Here is a 22,263-nt window from a genome sequence, read left to right on the forward strand (position 1 = left end):
GAGTTTCGGCAAACTCAGACTATACGAAACCAACATGTTGTTAGAGCTCTATGGAGTACAAGCACGACAAAGTATTAAGCTAATAATGATAATAATAATAAACTAGGCGTAGGAAGGCATGTAATGCTTTTCAGACTCCGCTCTGTGCTTAGAATCTGAATTGTAGTCTGGACTACAGCTTATAACCAAAGGGCTGTTTGAGGAGCGGCGTAAGGCGCGCATGGTTAAACGGTATGGAAACAGTACTGCAACAGGAGATACGGGCTGGGCGCTGTTATATGTATGGGAAGTGCTTTTGCGAATTTCGTTTCGGAGAACGACTGAGGAATACGAGCAAAAATATATGCGGGGCTAAGTATTACACAGGACACAAAATAAACAAGAAAATTAAGAAGAAAAAAACGAAACCCAGACATGTAAACGGTACAAGCCTAATATGGAGCGGAAGCAGTTCGTTGGATAAGCATAGTTGAAAGGAAGCTAGTTGGATGACTACACCTCTTTTACCTCTTTTTTATTAAAAAAAAGAAAAATCTCATTGAAATCGGAAGGGAAACGTGATATCTTAATAGAAATTGCGGAAGTTGTAAGCTAGATTTAGGCATAAACCTCTCCGAAAAAGGCGAATCATGCGTAGCTTGTAGAAACGCTAAAAACTTATTGGTAGTTTTGTTAGAATGAAACGGTATCTACCCAGAGGAATACGCATTAGCCGACGAGGGGCCCCAGGAAATGCGAACGGGCATGCTGTACAGGCAAAGACAAGTGTGCTGTCCGAGACATAGGAGGAAGATCTTGCTCGCGGCCGACTCCGATTTCCTAATTCAAATACATGTAAAACACACAAATCTTTTTATGAGACAACCACGGGACCGATTTGAATGAAATTTGTTGCACTTGATAGAGAAAGGTGTAATTCTAGTAACTGTAGGAAAGGGAGTTTTGAACTAAGACCTGGAATCACGAAAAATCCCGGAAATATGTAAGCCTAAAAAAAAAAAGAGGAGGAGGAAATTTACAAATCCGTAACTGTGCACCAAAAAGAGGCATTGAAGTTCCGAAACTGCGTCAGTTGGAGCATCTAAGGCTGAATAATTTCATATATAAGTTTACAGGCTATACGTAAGCATGTTACGTTGTTTACGAGATTTTTTGCAAGAGTACTATACCGACAGATTATTAGTTTATTTCATAGCTGTGTAATGTACAATTTTGTCCGCTTTAGATGTATTATTAGGTACGGTTTACAGAACAGTAATATCGTTTTTTAATGCTGAGTTATATAGTGATAGATTTGATACTTGCGTTTTTTCTCAACTATGCATTATTCAACCCTTTTGCTTAAAAAAAATACTTTATTTAGACATACTTCCAGTCCTGATACGGATTATTGCAGGATGGGTAAAAATACAGACGAAATACAAATACATGATGCAGAATAAATCAAACAAGCAGGCTATATAGTTCTGAAAATGAAGATGTAGGCAATACAGAGTTTGGTTCATGTTTATAGAAACACTTTAAATGAAATAGACTAACAAGATGTATACAGGATATAGATGTAGTGACCAAGCAGACTACTGTTTTTTTTAGATACGGTGTAAATATATACAATTTGATTAACTATATACAAGAAAACATGCCGTAAGTGCAGTTACAAAACTAACAAGACAAGTGGCAATTAAGACTAACTAGCAAATGACAATTTAAATAAAAATCGCTTGCTACAGTCACGAGATTTTAACTTTTTGTTTTAATTTCAGCAATTTTAATCAAATTCGGTGCTATGGTTGCCCAAAAAACAATTTCTTCTTTCCCATGTACTTATAGAGAGGAACTACTGAGCTAAAGCTCCCTCTTAAGTTAACTTTAAGCTCGACGATTTGTCATCGCAAACCACTGATTTTAAAAACAGGAACTGGAAGCGGTAGAAAGACGAAAACAACACGCTTGGCAACATCTGACAATTACTAACTTATACATATCTAATACCTGTCCCTGTGGTACCACCTCATATTTCTACCATGGCATCGCCACGAACACGTGGCAATAGTAGATGCAACATTGTCAGGCACATGCAGTAGCGCTACGCAGACTGCACTTGTGTCGCTATTTATCGGTAAAAGCATCAAAAACTTGCTTTTTCTTTCTTCCATCCTCTCCCCCCCCTCCCCCCCTTTTTTTTTGCAGATGACAGCGCAGGTCTTCCTTTCCGCGCTTGTGGCAGGCGCGAATGTTTTTTGTCTTTTTCTTTTTAACCATTTCACCACGCTGCACTCCTATCTGGTTCTTCGTTGTTATCTTTAATAACCTTGCCCGGTTATTGACCGCGTTATGCAAACGTTTAACATTTTATCTCGCATAGATTCTCTAAGTATACGAACTACACCAACACACATCCATTACAATGCATGTGGCGCTGCTATCTATTTACGGTTGTGGACTATAAAGGCTTACCATATTTGCAGTACTGTGCCGGGTTGGTACCTTGAACAAGTGACTGAAACGCCAGCTTTCCGTGTTGGTAACTTGCGCTCATGTTACGCGGGATCGTGCTCGCCGAGCACGCAATGCGTTTACTTATTCGCAGCACTTGTATACTCGGCTTACGCGGTGCCGACTCGCGCCGGAATGTCGGATAATGACGCGTAGTGGCCTCTGTCCAGGTGCCCGACGAAGGCAGCATACAAGTCAGGCGATCCGGCCGCAGCCCCTGCCCGGGAATGGGCTTCCCTGCAGTGACCGTCCTGCTCATCACAGTGCTGGTGGTCGTCGCCGAACCCCGACGAGAGATCAAATACAAGTAAGAGAGCGCGCGTCATCGTCAAGGGCGCGTACACGGTGTGGACGCGAGGCCAGACACACGGAGCTAAAAACTTTTAATGACACGCATGCACGTTGTTGACAGCTTTGAGCTCTGTATACTTTTTTTTCTTCACACTGATGCCTCAGATATAACGTGGGCGAAAGCAGAGATCTAAACTCAAAACTGTTCGCAACAGCGCGCTGTGCAACAGTTTTATTCGTTATGCGTGCAGAAATTATTGTACAGTTCATTTACTGGCAAGGCGGAAATTACGTTAAAGGTAACAGAAAGAAAAAAGGCAGGAAATGAAAAAAGAGCGGGGCAGCCTTTGTCCAAATACTTTACGGCGATCCGATATATGACTTCATCAGCCTTGTCCATATACTACTGAAGAAATATGTGACGTGAAGAAATATGTTGAAGAAATATATTGTCAGTGCATCTTCTGCGCTCATTAGCTGTATGTTAATCGCTCATAGTGGGGACGTAGCTCTTCTGAATCATCCGCATCACTACATATGCCTTTACCCTTAATTAGGCCCTGGTACATGCTTATGTCAGCGCACAGAGTATGTCACCATCGCAAAGAGAGAGGCAGAAGGTAACACACCCTCGACAAGCAATGCCATGGCTAGTAGTCTCCGCCAGCTTCACTTGTTTCCACGAACGAATACGTACAGCTTTTGATAACGCATAATAATGCACCACGCCGTGTACATGGTTTGACGTCGACAATAGAACATTGCGCGCCGTGTATAGCGCGGAAATTCGCCTGTTTTTCCAGAAAAGAAGAAATTGATGTACTTCGCGAAAATGTTTCCTGGACATGATCAAAACGGTGGCGATCATCGGTGCAAAAATAAAGGCTATACAGAAGGCTGCCATGCAGGATCGCTTCGTCTCGCCAGCACGTTCGTAAACGCGGATATCTTGCTTGCATGAACAGGCGGCGTGTGTGTGGATGAGGACAATACGAGGCTGCCTCAGAAATGAAGCGTGCAAGCGTGCAGGGTGAGCTGTCGCAATAATAGCTGTGCCAGCTATAAATGTCACCAAGGCTATAGAAGAACAACCAAGGTCATTGAGCGATTATGAAAACCGGCTGCGTGTTGGTACACATATTGCCTGTCCTTCGTCTATTTTCTTATCTCCTACTTTGTTACCTATTAATGATGTATAGTCGTTGGCTTATGTCATGGAACACCCATATCAAGCGTTTTCTAACGGACTAACCTTGAGTAGTCCTTTTCTCGGGACTTATAGAAAGTAAGTTCGATTCGCTGTGCGCATATCTACGTTCAAACTAGCGGGGAAAACACGCAAGGCGTGTCGCCGGTGGCAGAACGCGTGCTGTGAACGCTTGAGCGTCAGTTGTTTATCCTGCCGCGCAGCCAGCAGATCTCCCAGCTTTTTTTCAAAGCCTCAAACTTCGCCTGCTAACAGCAGCGGTGCCGCACACAGCCTATATAGCGAGCTCAGAAAACAAGTTTTCAGTTGCACACGCTGCGATTCTGCGCCGTCGAACTGATCGTTCTGGCCCGTGCATCGTGGGGCACATGCGTGTAGCTTCTGACCTAACTATAGGCACCAACCTGCTGAGACGTGGGAACGCATATGCCCCTCGCAACGTGCACGGTCGCTCATATATTCGGCCTGGACTCATCTGGATCAAGGCCCGCGCCTGTTATTCTTATAAGATGCCATGCCTACAAGACATAGAGTTTCCTGCAATAATTACAGAGAACTCTGGCACTGCAATCATTCAGCCACCACGGGAATGGTGGTTAGAACGTGAATCTGTCTGATCTTCGCGCTTGTAGCTTCAGACGATCTTGTGGCTGCGCTCACTCATCTGCCTTTACTGACCTAAATTTACAAGCAATTTATATTTCTTTTATAAATACAGAAGGCAATAACACTCTGTGAGCACGCATAATCACTGCTAATTGCAGCGGTTCCGCCTGCCGAGGTGGCCGAATCGAAACGCGCCAAGCGTCTCAACGCGCAGGCTTGCCCCCGAGATTCTATGCCACAGACCCGACGCATGCGTCCGTGGCGTAATAGTTTCAATATCGGCCTTCTGTGCTAGAGGTGCTGTCTTCGAATCCGACCTTCGTACAAATTTTAATAACGTCTATTAAATTATTTATAACGCAGTGCTGTTCTGCGCAGCGCAGGGTAACACTGCGTCGCAGTGTTGAAAATGATCAGTTTTGGAAGACACTTAGCTGCTTTAAAGCCAGAAGAACGAAGTTTAGGCAAATATATGTATTGACCATCGTCCCCATGCTAACTGAACAGTCCTGCTTGCTTCTCCCGTAGACACTAGCGCCGGAGTTTTCTCCCTATTAAGTATTTATGTGAAGCTGTATGCTATAGGGCGCCTTCGATACAAGCCATGTGATTCGCCTGGCATCCCGTGAACCCACGAGCCAAATGAAACGACTTTCATTTTGTGACGTGGGCAAGCGCACCGCAAAATTATCGCATCCCTCGACTCAGTTTGGAGTCAGTGGGAAGATCGCGCAAATAGATTTCACATGAATGTCGCTGCAGGAAAAGGCTGACATCTGTGCGACCATATCTGACGTATCGACTCATCTTGACGGCGACGACAAGCCGCACGCGCTATCACTGCTACTATGCACTTAGCTGACGTGTATCGAGGGCCGTTATTCTGTATTGTTCCATCTCATTTACCGCTCTTCTATTCTTATCGCGTGGCACGCCAAGTGGACGATCTCGGCGATTACGGCGACGCAGTGGCCTACGAGTCGTGTCGGAGCCAATGACGTTAGAAAATACGGCCCCAGCTGACATTTTCTTTATTTAGGGGCTTTGTTCCCGAACAGTAACTTATTAAAACGGATATCTGTACACATGCTGTATCACACAAAGTTTATGTACGGACACGCTCAACATACTGGTAATATGTAATACCCCAGGTAATACCCCAGGTCAGGTATATACGTGAGCGGGGGCGGTGCCCCTTCGAGTATACCTCCGTTGCGAAAGACCCTCACGAGTGTGAAATAACGACCTCGCGTTGTAAACTTTTCCTCCTGACCAGTAAAACTACAGCAATATCGAGCGCGCGCATTAAAGAAACCCAGTGGTCAAAACTAATCCGGAGTCCCCCTACGGCGTGCCTTACAATCATATCGTGCTTTTAGCACGCAAAACCCTTGAATTTAATGTAAGAATTGCGCGCGCAGAGGTCCCTGAGCGAGTTCACTTGTTCGAGAGTTCAAAAACGAGGGGGCGGGGGGGGGGGGGGAAGGCGGCTAAGTGCTAAATCACAGTGACACGGTGCTTGAGTGGCTCGGCGTTGACTGCACAAATACAGCCTAAAAGGATGCTGAGTCATTTAGATTCTTGCACCAAACGTAGTGTATTCGCAGTTATCGTGAATCTCGCTAAGCGGGTGGTCGAGCGGACATTGCACACTGTCTCTTCTGCTGAAAGTATTGAGATGTATACTCAGTCATTATCTTAGGAGGATGCCTTACCTCAAGGCGCCCTAACTAAATACACGGCAAAGGAGAAGTCATGTCACTCGGCATCCAGTGCACCGATGTGGATTAGGTTTGTAGCATAGGAAAGAAAAGGTAGACTGCGAACCAATTACCGAAACGGAAAGATTTTTGAAAAGTAAAAGTTATAAAAAGAACACATTTTTTGGTTTAGGCCACTAATTCTTTTCTTGTTTGAGAAAGTGTTTAAAATACAAAATTTAATAAAACTGAAACAGTAAGTTTACGAGTCTAACTCAGAAGAGGAAAAAAAAGAAAGAATCAGTATCACGATTCTGCAAACTGCTCTTATTGAAAAATGTTAAAGGAGAAACTTTTATCTGCTGTACCCCAGTCTGAGATATACTATATAGTATTCTGACTCGTGAGCAGAATTTTTGCAAAGACCTCGTAAACATTGTAACAATTTCCCGTAAAGTGTCAACTCGTAGATTCAATTTGCCTCGGATGCTCTAAAGATGGGGTTTACGAACTGCATCAGGTTTCCGTGCAGAGTTTCGGATTTGTAAACATCGTGGTTTAATTTTTTTAAGCTTACCGATCTTGGCAATTTGCATGCAAAAAAATATTGGTCTTAAATCGAAATTCTGCTTCCCATATAGTCGATAGAATTCAGAATTATGTATCAAAATAGAACAAACTTAATTCCAATCGGTTCGGTGGTTCTGTAATGAGAGCATTTCTGCGTTTTGCGTGTATTTGCATATAGGGAATAATTGAGTACCTCGGGGCCATTTCTTTATTCCCCTATTTAGGTGTTGGCATAACTTCAGAGGAAGCTTTAAAAGCTTGCTCTGAAATTATGCTAACCCATAAATCAACGCTAAGTTTCACGTTAGACTAGTCAGCAGTTCTTTAGGTGCGATCGTAAATGAACTAAAGATAATTTTACGCACAGAAAACTGCTAAGGGAGAAAACTTCTCGGTGTAAAAAATAAAAATAATTTCCATGTATTTATAACTGCACCACGCAGTGTGCAGACAAAGCTATAGTGTGAGGTAAGCGATGCTCTAACAGTCGGTATTCGTCGAAAAAAGAAGGCCCGGAAATGTGAGAACCTATTTGCCAGGTTTTTCCGTGCTCACATTAGATCGGTGTTTTATCGCAGACGTTAACCGTGAAAACCGCGTAATGTCTAGTCTACGCAAACCGCTTACATGTTTTCAACTTGAAGAATTGTTTTAAGCTGTTTAGACGGTAGTCTTGTAGACGACGAATATTTCTAGTAGAGCGAACAACTTCCTTCTTTTTTTTTTTTTCCTGCAATGCGACGAGTCCCGGTTGTGTTATAGTCTGCATACATTTCGTCTACGAAAACTTCGCAAATGTTTTCGTATGCATTTGAACTGCTTTCACGATGGGATCTCTGCTTGAGGGATATGGCGCAAATGTTGCTCTACAGTACACTCGAAGACAACCAGAGAGCACTATAAGCCGATGTCGACGGCCTTTTTGATGTCGACGAGCAGAACAGTGCATCTTTCACGGCCACCTCTCGCACGCATCCTTTAACTTTTGCGCCAGCTCACTAAGAATTCGGCCGCTGTTCTTTAACAGCACAGACATATAAGAAGAGTTAAACGAAAGGACGAAAAGGGGCATTTCTGATGAAATGAGAAAAGTGCTGACACTTCTCGCGCGCGTAAGTTGTGCGGAGTCGCGCTTTTTCTCTGCAAAGCTAAGCACAATTAAAGAAATGTGCGTGTTTTCTTACTTCTACGCGTTTCTAATATGCGTTCATAAGAAGATTCTGCGCATATGCAGGCAGCGAATTATAAATGCTACGTGTATAGAGAACGAAAAAGGAAAATTATAGCCTGGTAAAGCCGCAGCTTGCGCCGTGCTCGCTGGAAGATTGTTTCGTGTTTTCAATAGCTTGCAGCGAAATTATTCGACATTCGAATGGCTTATGCCAGAACGACGACGACGCCAGAAGTACATAGTGATTATTGCTCGTTTGCCAATGTGTTAACATCACAAAAATATATTTATTTCACACAAAAGGTAGACTAATGAATATACGTATATATTTGTTCGTTTTATTAAATCGCGTCATTAGGATGTTTTAGCATCTCTTACCAATTTGCTTCACCATTGCCACAGAACGCGTGCACAAAAAGCGCCTGAGCAGTGATACATAGCAAAGGTGCTGCCGGCGATGGTAAGATATTTGCTAAAAGGTTGACTCATTTTTTATTTCATATTTTATTTTACATTTTATTTTACATTTTATATACGTGTGGTCGGGACATAGTTACGAATTTGGTATAAGCGGAGCGAATAAAGAGTAATGTAAGAAGCACTACATATAGGTAGTGTTGCTGCAGACGGACCTTTGTAAAATGCGCTAGAGCCTGTGAACTTGGAAGATACATGGAATGTACGTATGTTAGCACAGCTTCAAGCAAGCCCGGCACAAGACATACAGTGAGTGCTAAGCGAAAGAACGGGGTATAACAGAGCGCAGTAGGTTGCACGCGTCATCCATATCCATGCCAGTTCAGCACCCTATAGTGCGCTCACATCACTCAACATTAACTCTCCAGCCCTGAATCATGGAGGATGTTGAGGAGGAGCCCTCCACTCCCATTAGCCAAGTTTCATGGCCGAACTGATGCTCACTGAGTAAAATAAATGTAGTGATTAACCTAGCATAACCCTGCTTAAAACAGTGCAGCAAGTGGTATGTTTGTGATTTCTACTAACTAAATTGTTCGACTGTTTATAACTGTTTTCAAGATAGCGCGCCTGCCTTCTAATTCGCTGCACAAAGATAAAAAAAAATGGAAAGCAGAAAAGTAAACAATAACAATCTACAGATAACGATGTTATTTCATACTACTTCAAAGAACAAATGTACCAGATATGAAAATGTCGACGCCGACGTTCTTACTCACGCTGTTAAATAAGCAATGCAATTGAATTGTCGGACTCGGATGTTATAGACACTAAACTTTATGAACTCTAAACACATATTTCTGCCGAAATCGCCTCACAGGAAAGTAAAAACAGACGAATTGAAGCAAAACCGGACATTCAAGAGAACCATGAATGCACTTGTGAAAACATTAGTCTCGAACTTTACGCCGCCGACTCAATGTTTTTATATTGTACCTGTTTATAACTGTCTTGTAACTTTAATGATAAAAACACCTATCGAAGAGTATACTAACAAATCCGCTGCGCATTTTTTCAAGTTTGTCTTCAAGAACAGTACAAACGCTATTTCATACTACAGAATATTCAAGTTTACTAATAACCACAGCTCGGCAAACTCACCCATGAGCCGACTCACTGAGACCCACTAAAGCGTGGACCGACCCCTGAGTCTGAATAAGCACGGCTGAGTAGAATATTGTGAGCGAGCCTGAGTAAGTTCCTTTTATTTTGCCGGCCAATGTGTCGTAAACATAGTCGGAAAGTGGATCAAATCAAGAGGAAAACGTTCTGGTCACATTTGCAAAGAACTCGTTAAACTTGTCGGAAAGCTCAGTGCCCCTGATAACCTGTCCATCTTTTAGTATTGATGTTTATGTTATCCTTATAAGCAAAAAAATTGCGGTTATTTAATTCATACCATTGGACAGTTACATTACTAATGGGCGAATTAGGAAAATAAAAAAAAAACATTATTAAGATATTCGAGCTGTGCATTCCGCAATTCTCGGTGGAATTGGTTCCGTGGTTCCTTTCTTTCGTTTGTTTGTTTTTTGTAAGTGCGCCATTTTTCGGGCACCCGGGATTTTACAATCCAGGCGTACAGTTTCTTTTGTGTTTATTTTTTGGTAGGTCTTAGATAATCTGCATTACTATTACTCGCAGCGCGCACTTCAAACCAGGACAAAGAGAGACGAAACGCTAGCGCGTCTCTCTTCTTCGTCCTTGTTTTTAGTGCACGCTGTATAAGTGATAGTAATGCCGAGGTACCGAATCGCCCGGCTAGCTGCCGTACTATAATCTGTGGCTTTCTAGCTCCTTGCTTGCAATAGCGTAAAACAAGAAAGCATCGATTGTACATTGGCTTTAATATCTGTATCAGTCCACCGTTTGCATCGTCTGTATGTCTTCGAAAAAAAAAAAGAAAGAACAGCAGCCGCTCGAGAAAATTGGCGTTCGGAAGCGTTCACGGCTGTTTTGGCGAATGAGTCGATAGCGTGCGGAACTTTCCTGTGCTCCAGGATAAGAACAAGGACCTTGAACGAAAACAAAAACGGGAAGGTGTTCACTGACGCCATTTAAGGTTCTACCTGAATTTATGTTCCGCCCTTCGGCGTTAGTATGGATAACATGGATAACTGTTCAAGTAGAACATGTGACACGGGTCGGTACTTCGATGAGCTTAAACAAAGCGAAAGCATAGAGTAAGGAAATTCTGGGAAGTGGAACTCACTGCATGTTGATATTCCACGTCACCTGACAAGGATAATGCTTTTTCACTCGAGAGTGACATGGTTAAAGAGAAGTTCAAGCTCACCTGCAGAAAAGCCGGCTATACTTCCGCCCGGAGAACGGTACACCGTGCACAGTGAACACTTTCCATCCACACTCAACTCTTAGCATTTCACAGACCGTGGTAGATAGCGTGAACTCTTTGTTTTCAGTGGCAACACTCCCGTTCAGAACTTGTATTGATACCCTGCCTCCTCTGCGATTTGGCTTATTATGAGTGAAGTGGACATCATCGTTGAGCACGAAATAGTTGGAATTATCTTGGTACCATGTTTCGCTGAACATTATCACATCGAAATAATATTTTAAAGACAAGCATATGCATGTCATCAATCATGGGGTTAGGAACAGAGCGACAATTCATCTGATGTTTTTCATCGGAAGTTGTTTTAGGTCTACAGCTAGGAGCAACCAGTTGATAGTAAACCATAATGCAAGCTGTCAGTTTACGTTATTAAATCTGCCCTCTTGCCCGTGGAAACTTTGACAACAGGACTGCCTTCAGATTTCTGCGCAAACACGTGACCATCCACACACATTTCCGTTGAGCTTCGCGTTTGTTATCTAATAGCTTATGCCAGCAAGCGCTTGCGATCCGAGCACGTGCACGCGAATATACACGGTCGTCTGTGCTTCAAAGCCAAGTCTTTTGCAATACAATTTCTTTGTTCTGATATTTTCCAGAACACAATCTCGCTTCCGACAATAAGCAAACTGTACTATGACGTTTTTATTAGATAGATTGCCTGGGAAATGTACTCTGTAGCACACGCTAATGTCAGAAGGTGCGATACCTGCACCGATGCTATTTCCAACTTTTTTAGTGATTTCTGTCAAATATTCGCGATTACTGGTGTTCTTTTAATTTCAAGGCTCATGTTACGCGAGTACTGTTCACATTCCACGAGGCGTGCGTTATTCATTTTGTTCTGAACATACAAAAGGTTGCAGCGTTTTTTAAAGGCCCGCGTTCTCTACTTTTAGGAGTAATTTCCATGCTCTACTTTCTCGACATCATTCTACATTTTTTACATATCTGTCACTATAATAAATTGGAGACTCGAAGATAAACTTTCTCACAATAATTAGTTAAAGGGACTGGCGCTGCGATCGTTCATCCACCATGGGAATGATGTTTAGTACATTGATTATAGTCTGATCTTCGTGCTTGTGACTTCAGATGTTCTTTTGGCTTTCTTTATTACGCTTTATCTGCCTTCATTGACCAAAATTTCAAAGCGATGTATACGTTTCTAAATACATAAAGCAATAGTACTCTGCAAACACGCATAATCGCTACTAATTGCAGCGGTTCCGCTTGTCAAGGTGGCCAAATCGAAACGCGCCAAACGTCTCAATGCACTGGCGGCCCACGAGAAATTCTTAAGGGTGTTCTTCGCCTCTTATCAATGCCTGCGTCCGTGGCGTAGTAGTTTCAATACTGCGCGTCTGTGCTATAGATGTCCTGTGTTTGAACTTTTAATAATGTTTATTCAATTATTTATAAGGCGGTGCCTTCTTGAAAGTTGAAAATGACCAGCTTGCAAAGTCACAAAGCCGTCTAAAGCCAAAAGGACGAAGTTTAGGCAAATCAATGTACCAACCGCCATTCCCGTGCTGGCTGAACTGCCCTGCTTGTAGCTGCTGTCACCAGTGCCGCAGTTCCCGCTAGTAATTATTGCATGAAACTCCATGGGTTTGACTTTGCCCCTGAGCTCGTTGCGGATGTCCCGGTTCAAGCAATCCTTAGACAATATTAGCTCCATTTCAATTTTCTTATTCAGCTCTTCTAAAGCAGAAGCCAGCTCTTTGCTTAGCCTTGACATTACGAATAAGGCACTTTTCAGTGGTGACACAAGTACACTAGCCCAGTAATGGCAGCAGAGGCGTGGCAGATTTCAAATACGGCAATATAACAGACATACAAAGAAGGTCACCAACTTGCATCGAAGAAGTGCGGTGAGCTGAGCCCTGTAATCCACCGTCCTGCTTACGCCACAGCTTCTATGAAAAACTCACCCCCCCCCCCCCCCCCCTCCGGTCATGCATCCTTAAACCGCGCTGGCGCTATGGCGAAAAAGCAGCAGCACACTCCGTAAAACGGACTTTTATCTTAAACAAACCGCTAAAAACTATACACCTTAGCGCGACATGAATTCGCTTCTAAGCTCACTGCGATAGGAGACCTGTGTAGCTGCTTAACTATGCAACGGTCGGCTTCCGCGCAGTCACCGAACTTTAGCCATGCACTTCGCAAGTTGTACCTGCCAGATTGAAGTAATCTTCTAGTCGTTGTTGCCCTCAGATAGGTTAACCGCTAGATCTACTTCTATTGCTTGCAGCAGATATCCGTTACTTGTGATTCTTATGCGTTTGAAGCCCAGATTAATTTTGTATAAGTCTTTGTCTGCATGTCCTGTTTACATTTTTGTTTACCTCTCCGCAGAGTGAAGAAGCAAGACTTCTTGCATAGGTATCACGAAGAGAACAAGAATCGTACTGAAGAAACTGGTGAGCCTCTATTCATTTCCGTCACTGTGTGCTCTTTACTAATTGTATTTGTATGTTGTTGTTTTTTAATATCACGGTCGGTGACCAACCTGTTTGCTTTCCCTATTTCAGTATACGACATTTGTCACAAGGTGGCGCTACGCCGCTGCGGTCAGAACTTCATGCGGGCCTTCAATCTGGTTGAATATCTGTCTGGCGCTGACTACTACAACACTCAGTGTACTCTGAGAAAGGTGAGCGCTGCAGAAAGAAACAGAAAGAAAAAATTGCTTTCTCGAGCTGCTTTTGCACATGGAAGTACACGTACGTGATTCGTCCACTCAAAATAATGGCGCGAGGATGTGCGTTCATCGATAAAGAGCAAAAATTGGATTTTTTTTCTGGGTGAGCACAGCCGCAGCCTTCTGTGTAATACAACAATACCTTCTTTATGACTCTGGGCGCTATAACACAATTCTGCGCCATGTGTGATTTGCACCATAACGCACCTGGCTCGCCGAGACAATAGTAGGAGCGTTTTATCAGGCGAGTCGGCGCTCTTGTCCGCGGTCTGTAGTGTGGAGTGTCGGTATACCGGCACTTACAGGCACTTTCTCTTGCGTCACCTTTGTTCCTCTCTGGACACAGCCACATTAAATGGCGGGAATCAGCTGCAGACGCTGGGGCGTCTGCAGCTGATTCCCAGCTGATTCTGATTCTCAGCTGATTCTGCAGCTGATCTGCAGAGCGTATATGCCTCATTAGAGGAGATATATCTGGCTACATAAATTGAGCAGAGATCGAGGGGAACGGAAGTAGGTGGGCTGTCAGATGGGGAAGGAGCGAGCTCGTCTAGACAATGGTGGTGACCGTGACCCTGCGCCCAGTGTACTTTGGTGGTGAATTGTGACATGCTAAGAGTACGAATATCTTCGCAGATACATATTGTTTTGATAACTTTTTTTCAGCTGCTTCACAACGCTGCGCAAGTCGGTATATAGATGTGAACGACGGCAATTGGTCAATCGGTCAAGAGTTTCACATCTATGATCACATCGATTATGGCCTCTAGTTTAAGTAATCAGGAAGCTATTGTTTCTACCACGTAGTGGCTTGAATACATGGCTGTGTGGGGCTGATGAACTCGACTCGCCTTCTATTCCTGTGAACAACTGCATCTGTGTATAGCCCACAGTTACCTTGAGGGACACAGATCTCTTTCTGGGGCCGGTTGCTTGCTGCTGTGAATCTTTGCTATTTTATTGGTGGTGACGCAATTAACAGCACCATGGCGGGAGGTCATCCAATGTCATCTTTATCAATGGATCTCAACAGATACGAGTACGGATAGCTGCGAATCATGGAATGTGCCGTCGTTTAAGCTGTTTTGCATGCTCGCGCCGAATAACAAGTGGCGTGCTCGGAGTGTCGGGATTGGGGTGAGGCGCGGCTGTGCCCTTGTTACCCTCACGGCTTCTTAGTTGACGACTCCTCGGAAGATGTTTTCTAAGCACCGGTCAAAATTCCCAAGAGCCAACGTGCAGGTCAACATCAGTGCTGCCAAATATGGTGTCGCACTGTTTAAGAACTTTGGAAACAACGATGTTGTCCGGTGTGAGATGTTCGGAAACGTAAATGAGTGATAGCGTCGGCTAAAACTGGCGGGCGATGTTGTCTTATAGGTATACTGTTTCTGTCGCACATCTTGTGGCGCGCTACGTGCTTCTGTAACACCTTTTCGTGCGTGCTTTGTTCAGGGGGCACTTTTCATGGCGCGCGCCTTAATGTGCCAGTTACGTTCTTTTTTAAAATTTCATCCACCCTGTTACTTCTGGCACGTACGTGCATGTTGTGAAGTTCTGAGCGCTGATGACGACGGTCGCCTGAAGAATCATGCCGCATGCACTTGACATCTACACATACAGCGTATCTTAGAATGACAAGCTGTACGACGACTGCATTTGTGGTGCAAGTATGCTTACATATTTGTATGAAAAAAGAAAGCTATAATAACAATTACAGAGGAACACCGCTTCATTCGGGACATGCATGGAACAGTCTCTTAGTGCGTTATCCAGATATTTTTCGGTATGACATTGTGTGTTGCCCTACTTTTGGCCAACCAGCTGTCGCCGTTTTGTTGAGAACACATTCCCCTGCACGTTTCTCGCGCGCAGTGGCGTAGCCGGAAATTTTTTTCGGGTAGCGCAGTCAGGCGGGTGTTGTTGCACATCGTTTTATGGCAGGTATCGTGGTACACAGAAATATTTGGAGAAGAGGGTGGGGGGGGTGGGGGGGCAGGTGTCCGGTGAGCACCCCCCCCCCCCCTCGGCAGCGCTCTTGCTCGCGGGGTTACGGAGAGTGTTGTTTAACTTGTCACCCAGTGTGAATCGCCCCTTAGTAAACAGGCAATTTCATTAAGGGGCGACTAAATAAAGCATGCAATGTAAAACTCGCGTTACCTTCCAACCAAGCAAGACATGTTAGGAGTATTTCGTGCGGTTCATTTGGAGGGAAAGGTTGTAACCTAATTCCACTTACAGCAGGTACGATCTACGTATAATTGACCGAAGCGCCTTTGGTATTATCTAGAAGCGTCACCAAATCAGTTGTAATATGCAACGACACCTTTAAATTGAAGGCACGTGTAATAAGTAGTTTTAGATTCGACAACTTCTGCCCGTGATCATTACTAGCGTCGCCGCCAAATTGTTTCCGCGCTTCGCTGTCGCAAATTTTCCAAATAAACAGCTTGCTTTTTCATCGTCGCTTCCCTCGCCCGCTTGCGTACCGTCACCACCACGTGACTGTATCACTTGTGAACGTATGATTGATGTGTTGTGTGGCACACTTAATGTTCATGTCCGCGCTCTTCTTTTTTCGACTGCAGGCCTTTTTCGCATGCCTAGACAAGCTGCGTCAGAAACCGTGTCGGAAGCGCCGTGCCTCTGGTCTCGACGACAAACGTTTCCGGAAAAAGCTGGCGGACGCCCTCTGGGAGACCAGAGTTTGTGTCCTCGGCATCAAAGACATCGAAGAGCTCCCGCCAAAGAAGAAAGGTCTCAAGTGACGTGCAAGGCTAGCCTAATACCCTCTGCGGCGCCTTCTCCGTATACAGGGCTGACGTCCACCAGTAGCCCGCATGTGGATGTAGTTGTCATACTCGACCATCGGGACGTCATCGATCCCCTCCTTGGTGTTGTTTACCATCGTAATGGTTTCGATGCATGTCTGGAAGTAAGTTTGGACACAGGGTTATTACGCCAGGATATTTTAAATATTCGAATCTTTGTTGTTGGTAGTTCAGCGCTCACTGTAGGAATGAAAAATATTCTAACAGCGAACGTTGGCGAACTGTATGCCGTAACACTGGCGCACGGCGAAACTACTACTTACTGCATGTATGTGGAGTCCACTCGAGTGCGCGTCTCTGTACCGCTGTGTTTTGCACTTCTGGGTAACGCTAATAAGTTATTTCTGTAGGTTTCTTTCCAATTTTTATTGCTATTTCAGTGCACCTGGCCGCCTTCTGTATTAGTATACGACCGTCTGCACACGAAACCATGTTATTTTACATCGACAATTTGAGGTTAACTTGTTCAACAAGCTGGACGAAAGGGCCCTTTTCTGCAAGCAAATTTTGCGCTGGAAAGAAAGAGAGCGAGAGAGAAAAAATGCGCTTTGGTGTATTTCTGTGGCTTTGTAGGGCTAAGTAGCAATGGTCCAGCTGATGTGCTGTGTGCCATTGTCGTGTTTTAATCTTTCTGTGTCCTGGACCCACGAACCTTAGAACATTCGCTCTATGGTAACTTCTCAGGTTACATATTCTAAACCTATCACTATGCGTGAATTAGGAATGCGTTGCAAATATTTTGAAGTCTATCAAGTTTGTGCATAAACAAACTGTTCTAATACAATCGTATAACTGCGCTGCAAGACCATGAACATCACAAGAACGGAAAGAAATATGTTGTCTGAATTTAGGGACGTAATTTTATTACCGATGTAGTTTTTAACTGCTACAAATTATTGGATTAAGAAAAATCTCGTGACTGCATATACAGAGCTATGTACAAGATTAGGTATATTGGTCTATAGCTAACATGCTTGAAGTTTGAGCATTGTAATAGTACTGGCCGTTCTGTCACACGTACTGCGTGACAGAAAAAGATTAAGTCATGCTTCAAAGCGTAATATGCCACGCATATAAGGGCAAGGCCGAATTCATAAAGCCTTTCGTTTGTCATAGTTGTTTATCGTTGAACGGTGGCCTACACTATTATGCTCTCTAGCACGATTGGCCTACGCCTGTTCTTACGAACCCGCTTTCAACCGCGTCGTTAATGCGGACACTGAACGCTATAACTGTGAACAACGTTGTTTGAGCATGCATTTATTAACACTAACGAGGTAGACACTCAGGGATATTCAGAAATGCACTTTCCACGATATTTCTTACTATACTCCTATATTGTGTGTGCCATATCTGTCTTGCAGGTTGTGCTCAGTACGTGACATGTTTTGCGTGATACTTGTGTGCGTTGTGTTTCTTCGTGCGATCAGGCGGGGCCTTAGATCTAACAAACGGCCAGTCATGAAATCGGCAACCGATAAAGGCAAGAAAAATTGTGTTTCTATCGCGGACTAAGGTGCGCGCCTGTTAGTCATCACTTGCTATGCGCAGGCAATGATGTAAAAGCGGCTCTACATCAAAGGCTGTACTGGAGATCTTGCTTCGATGTAAGCTTCAATACGTTAAGTAAATTCGAAAAAAAAAACTGGCTTAGTGGCTGTGGTTACCGGTTTTGTTCACTTTATCAGGCGATACTACGCGCCGGCACTTCAGCAAGCGTCACGTCTGCTATACCGATGACAGAACAACTCATTGATGAAATAGCTTCAATTGCTATACGCCACCGACGTGTGCTATATCAAGCCACTTGCCAACAGCTGCACCGAAATGAAGCTTCAGTGATATATCGGTTGAAAAGTTCCAAGTGCTTGCATTTTCGAGTTGTTTATTTGGTCTCAAGCTCCACACATAGAGGCACGCACACAGATACACACACGCCGAAAAAATCGGAAGTTTCTTTGTTTCTGCTTACAGCTCCGTGAGGTTTTTAATATTTTCTGGCCACTGCTTAAGTTTTCTAACCAAAAGGCTTTCTCTCCAGCGGAACTATGTCGCTGGCTTTGTATGCACTGTAAGCACTGAGGTTATCTATAGCTTGAACAAGCGTGTTTACTTCAGGAAAATAGCAGATACTAAAAAGCAAGTAGCGTCCTGAGAGAAAGTCGTCAGCAGTTGTGTGCAATGAAAGTATGATTGTAAGCGTATTTTGAACTAGTTTCTTGTGACATTTGGTTGCATTACGTGTTGTGTATTGATAGGAAAATTCTGGGTAGCACGCAAACTCGTAAAGAGTCACCCGCATAAGCTGCGGCAAGTCGAGAAAAACAAACAAGAAAAAGAAAACTTACGTTATCGAAGACAAAAAAACCAAGGCCAACGAAATGTTTCCGAAATTTGTTTCAAGACTTTTCCCAAAGAACCTTTACGTTGCGTCTTTCAAGAAGCTGCAGTGACAACATATTGAGTTTGTATCCAGCGAAAACGACTATAACTTCACAGTGTCGTGCAGCATACCTGAAGTTAAACGAAATTAGCTGAATAAAGATTGCGTCGCGGTCATAACCTGTACGTCTCCGTTTGCACACTATTATTCAAATTTTGGTTACTTGAATTAACCAGTTTCGACCGAAGCTTCACCAGCTGTCGCCAATGGCTTTGTGGCTTCGCGCTGTATCTACAGTAACGTGGCAACGGTAATATGGACATGTCACGACTATGCCTCACGCGTCCCTGGCGTATGATTTTTTTACCGTGACAATAACCTTAGGATTATACATACCCTTTCGACCCATTTGTTTTCTCATTCTGCTATTTTGCAAGTCAGCATATAATGCACTGCCCATGGAAATGAGTAATGAATGAGATACTAAGCTATAGCTCAGTGGATTTGCGCCGAAGTTGCATTGCTTCCACGCTCGTAGAGACCACAGGCTTCCTTCTAACGTTCATTACATGATCACATGTTCGATGGAAGCCCATCCGGCAAGGAAAGTATACGACATATTAAATCAAGCAGTCATCAAAAAATGAAAGATAGATGGAAAATGGCGTTTCGGGACTCACGCGGGTCCCTCAAAGGCCAACTGCAACACAATTTTGGACCGTGTAAATCAGTCTAGTTTGAGATAGTGTAGATATAGAGCAGCCTCAGCGCAAAACCTTACGTTTGAAGTACGAGTGGATGCGTCACGAAGGGCTCCCAAAAGTTGAAGTTTCTTAATACCGAAACTCTGGTAATGGCACAAGACTCAGAACGCGCGACTTAATGCTACCTGATGGTGGTGTTAGAGCGACACCTTGACATGGCCTCCGGGATTAAGCGCCGGTCACGGTAAAGCTCTCAGCTGCCCGCTGCGCGCTGGGAAATCTCGGAGGCGGTGCACTTGTACTTCCGTCATAGCCGCTAACACAAAGGCTACACGCTTCGTCTGCTTAGGTGCTATTTAAAGGATGATAATGAGATAAATTAGACAGTTACCAGCCCTGCAGCATTGCCTAGATTGCTTCAGTGGTATATGCCCTACGTACTTTTTCATTACTAATTTAGCAAAGTGAAACTTCGTTGCAGTTCGCCTTTAAGAATGGAGGAACCGTATGGACACCGAAACATCGTATTTATGCCTTTTCTTTTTTTGCTAGCGATTGTTTTAATTTGCCATAAGCTCTATTACAGTTTAATCAGAGTTATTAAGTAAATTTAATAAAGGACTGTGGTTTAACTTTACTTGAACAAACTTCAAAAGACTTGAAGCAGCTGCTCGCTCAAGTGAAAGTTCATTCAAGTGAAAGGAAACGAACACATGAAGCTGCTGAAATGGGAAGGTATGTCCGATAAAATTGGATTTCATTGTATCGTACGGTGCACTTGTTTAAAGGTATGGCCTAGCTTTGTGTATCTTTTCTATATCTCATTCGTACTCATGTGGTTGCATAAAGTCGATGCGAATAAGGCTATACAGTAGCAATTCGTTAAGTCATATGTTTACTTCGTATAGCATTTGCAACAATATTTTAGCCAATTAGCCAGATAAGAATCCTTCAATAGAAAACTCTTATAACCCGTTTACGAGGCTGCTTAGCGGTCATGTACTTTTTGATCCGTACAAGTAATACAGCTCTTCACTTATGAAAAAAAAAAGCAGTTTATTTCCTTTTGACGTGACTTCATTGAAAGAACATTATGTAAGCGGCGTACTCTATGCATTTTATTATTTCAACCCCCGTATTAAAAAAGACGCAGCTCTTAAATGTTGCTGTGATATATCAAAATGTACGTTCGGGCTTTCGCATGACAAATGCTGTTAATGTTGTTTATATGTGAAAGTCAAGCGTGGTGGTGTTTTGGGGCAGTGTCACGTTTACATTGTTCTCTGTGTTTCCCTTCTGACTCATTTTGGCCTCCTGCAGTGTTATGCTATTAAGGATGGTTTTGAATGGTACCTGACTGTTTTAATTCTTGAGCTTGATCTTATTTATGAGAGCGCTTCTTCTTATGTGTCTATCTTTGCGTATATGTCGCGCGAAGTGTACATAGTTCCTTCTTCGTAGAGTATAAAACACGACATGTTATTGTGTAGGTACAACGTTAAAATCATGTGCCAAGTTAACGTAGCATTTAACCGCTTATAACTTTCGTAACATTCCAACAACCGAGGGGCCCATTGACAGGTGTGGCAGCAAGGTATGATGCTTTTCTATATGTGTATGTATTTTCTGTTTGTCTGTTTCAGTAGTGTGTAGATGTGTATAAACCGTTGACAAATAATAAAATGTCCCCGATGACAAGTTTTGTCTTCTCAAACTTCGCAGAAGTGAAACGTACCACTTGAAAGCAAAAGCACGTACGTACATAATTGTACAGCCATCCACAAACGTTTTCATAGCACGGAAGTTCTCAAAAAGTTTAATTTCGTCACCACTTCTCCACACAGCCGGAAATGTATATGTTAAAAATGCGGTAGTCGTACGGAAAAGCACGCAACGCTTCGCTTCGGAGATGCACTGGCTGAGCAAAGTTCCCCCTTTCTTTACAGAAGTCTATGCTCCGAAGAAATTTGCGGTTGGCTTTACATAGGCACAGTGGACGCAACCATAAAGTAGACAGCCCTGCACTCGCTTATTTAGTGTAAAGCAGCAAGGTCCACACTTCGCCCTCCATGTTCGCCAAAGCACAACGAGAGAGCTCGAAGATATGCTCTGGTACCTCATCGTTTTGTTACCACTGTCGTCTGAGAAAGCACGATTGTCGTTTGCGGCGTCCTCAGTGTCATTGTTTTTTTCGTACATTTTTTAACAGGAGGTGTCCCTGACAGCCTTGCCATGGGACCTCCTTCTGTACTTACAACATCTGTGCATATATAAGCTGTATGTATGGGCGTTGCATCTCACTCTGAGAGTAGTTTTGCTCAAGATATGGAGACTCGAGTGCGAGGCTTTTTTCAAAGCTCGAGGAGTGTGCTGAATTGTACTGGTTGGTTCATGGCGAAGGCGGTAAAAACAGCGCGAAGGGCAGGACGAAAGCGTAGACGACGTACACAGCACTGTGTACGTTGCTTTATGTATGTCCGGGGATTATGGTATAAGATACGCAGCGAAAATGAACCCAACTGTCAGACGTGTGATGCTCCAGAGATGATGGCCCGATTACTGCACAAAACGTCGTACACGCCATGCACATTGTCTGGTTTCGACGACAGACCTCCTTCGGAGCAAAAGATTCTTGGACCGTGGAACAACGCTCAAAGTGCACTGCTAGCAACAAGAGCGAACGCCTTGACGATTTTAACGAAGAGCGGCCTTACCTACCGGTCTAGAACTACATGACAGACGCCTGCGCGCAAAGGCGCGCTGT

The 22,263-nt window shown here is 43.7% G+C and overlaps 1 protein-coding gene across 3 annotated transcripts in view; it reads left to right on the forward strand.

Annotated features, from left to right (window-relative positions):
* Positions 1-21,197, forward strand: part of LOC135903152 (uncharacterized) — a 57,904-nt gene extending 36,707 nt beyond the window's left edge. Inside the window, exons 1-5 of one of the 3 annotated variants that reach the window (XM_065433559.1) lie at positions 2,387-2,524; positions 2,667-2,803; positions 13,236-13,300; positions 13,412-13,533; positions 16,170-21,197. In XM_065433559.1, the coding sequence (XP_065289631.1) occupies positions 2,724-2,803; positions 13,236-13,300; positions 13,412-13,533; positions 16,170-16,349 (447 nt within the window). In that variant the 5' untranslated portion in view covers positions 2,387-2,524; positions 2,667-2,723 and the 3' untranslated portion in view covers positions 16,350-21,197. Of the gene's footprint in view, positions 1-2,386; positions 2,525-2,666; positions 2,804-13,235; positions 13,301-13,411; positions 13,534-16,169 lie in introns of those variants that run through there. The other 2 variants (XM_065433560.1, XM_065433561.1) reach the window with 2 other exon arrangements.
* The last annotated feature ends 1,066 nt before the right edge of the window (positions 21,198-22,263 follow it).

This window comes from Dermacentor albipictus, chromosome 1 (assembly GCF_038994185.2).
Source record: "Dermacentor albipictus isolate Rhodes 1998 colony chromosome 1, USDA_Dalb.pri_finalv2, whole genome shotgun sequence".
NCBI classification, from domain to species: Eukaryota; Metazoa; Arthropoda; class Arachnida; order Ixodida; family Ixodidae; genus Dermacentor; species Dermacentor albipictus.